General features: G+C 36.0%; 1 protein-coding gene across 1 annotated transcript; it reads left to right on the top strand.

Moving 5' to 3' along the window:
- Positions 1–421: 421 nt before the first annotated feature.
- On the top strand, positions 422–764 carry LOC137210849 (small nuclear ribonucleoprotein E-like). The gene has a single exon (XM_067712858.1). It carries the CDS (start codon positions 455–457, stop codon positions 731–733), a length of 279 nt encoding a protein of 92 aa, XP_067568959.1. The 5' UTR covers positions 422–454; the 3' UTR covers positions 734–764.
- The last annotated feature ends 725 nt before the right edge of the window (positions 765–1489 follow it).

The following is a 1489-nucleotide window of genomic DNA, read 5'->3' as shown; positions in this document are numbered from 1 at the left end:
GAACTGATGAGTGCTGATTTACATTTTTAAAAGTAAATTATCCTACTTTGACAAGAATGATTTCATTGTGGGCAAGAGTAGAGTACATAAGACTGGTTATCTGTTAATATTGAACTCCTAGTGAGACAAGGAGAGCCTGGACTGGGGTGGTGGTAATGGATAGGAAGAAAAGAAAATAGATTTGAGATATATTTTAAAGTAGAGTCAGACAGAGAAAGATAAATATCCTATGATATCAATTATATGTGGAATCTAAAATATAGTACAAATGAACTTATTTACAAAACTGAAATAGAGTCACAGACATAGAAAACAAACTTATGGTTACCAAGGGGGAAGGGGGGGATAAATTGGGAGATCGGGATTGACATATACACACCACTATATGTAAAATAGATAATTGAAAAGAACACACTGAGTGTGCAGGATAGTGTGGTCTTTGTGAGCTTCCACCATGGCGTATCGGGGCCAGGGCCAGAAGGTGCAGAAGGTGATGGTGCAGCCAATCAATCTCATCTTCAGATACTTGCAAAATAGATCTCGGATTCAGGTCTGGCTTTATGAGCAAGTGAATATGCGGATAGAGGGCTGTATCATTGGTTTTGATGAGTATATGAACCTCGTATTAGATGATGCAGAAGAGATTCATTCTAAAACAAAGTCAAGAAAACAACTGGGTTGGATCATGCTAAAAGGAGGTAACATTACTCTGCTCCAAAGTGTCTCCAACTAGAAATGATCAATGAAGTGAGAAATTGTTGAGAAGGCAACAATTAGGTGTGCAATTTTTTAGGTGTGCTTTTTAGAAGTGTAGTTCTAAAGCATTTATTCATATTGTTTTGCTCACCTTTATGTTATTACCAGATGACAATAAATGGTGTGGGATTGTTTTTTTTAAAAAAACAAAAAACAAAAAAAAAACCACACTGTATAGCACTGGGAACTCTACTCAATACCCTAATCAATACCTATATGGGAAAATAATCTAAAAAAGAGTGGATATAGGTATAAGTTTAACTGAGGGTTGATGTAAAGGCAGAAATCAGTGGTGACTTTTCTTTTTTTTTAATTTGATGGATGATGATACCATTTACTGAGATGAGGAAACAGCAAATGGGAGAAGTATCAAGATTTCTGTGAGAGTAAAGCAGGTGAGGACTTGTACCAAGTCTGACTCTAGATGGCAAACTTTCAAAATGTTTTACAGAGACAACAATCATAATAGCTATTCCAGTTTTCTCTCAGTTGAGCCTATTCCCCATATATCATATGAAATATACAGAAGGATATTTAGATGATTCTCTCTCTTTTCCTTCTACTTCATTCTGTTAAACATTTAGTGGTATACTACGTTACAATTCAGCCGCAAGGTCTAGCCATCTCACGGTCTCTTACCTTCTCTCACTTTCCTTTATTTAAGTCCAACATTGTGCCTTGCTGATTCCAAGTTGCCTATAATTTATGCATGAGATAAGTGAAATTGGATTCC

The sequence above is a fragment of the Pseudorca crassidens genome, chromosome 18 (assembly GCF_039906515.1).
Source record: "Pseudorca crassidens isolate mPseCra1 chromosome 18, mPseCra1.hap1, whole genome shotgun sequence".
In the NCBI taxonomy this organism is placed as follows: domain Eukaryota; kingdom Metazoa; phylum Chordata; class Mammalia; order Artiodactyla; family Delphinidae; genus Pseudorca; species Pseudorca crassidens.
This window is presented reverse-complemented; position numbering and strand designations above follow the sequence as displayed.

Excerpts from the sequence above, each read along its gene's own strand:
- LOC137210849 (XM_067712858.1), top strand. The coding sequence starts at position 455 with ATGGCGTATCGGGGCCAGGGCCAGAAGGTGCAGAAGGTGATGGTGCAG.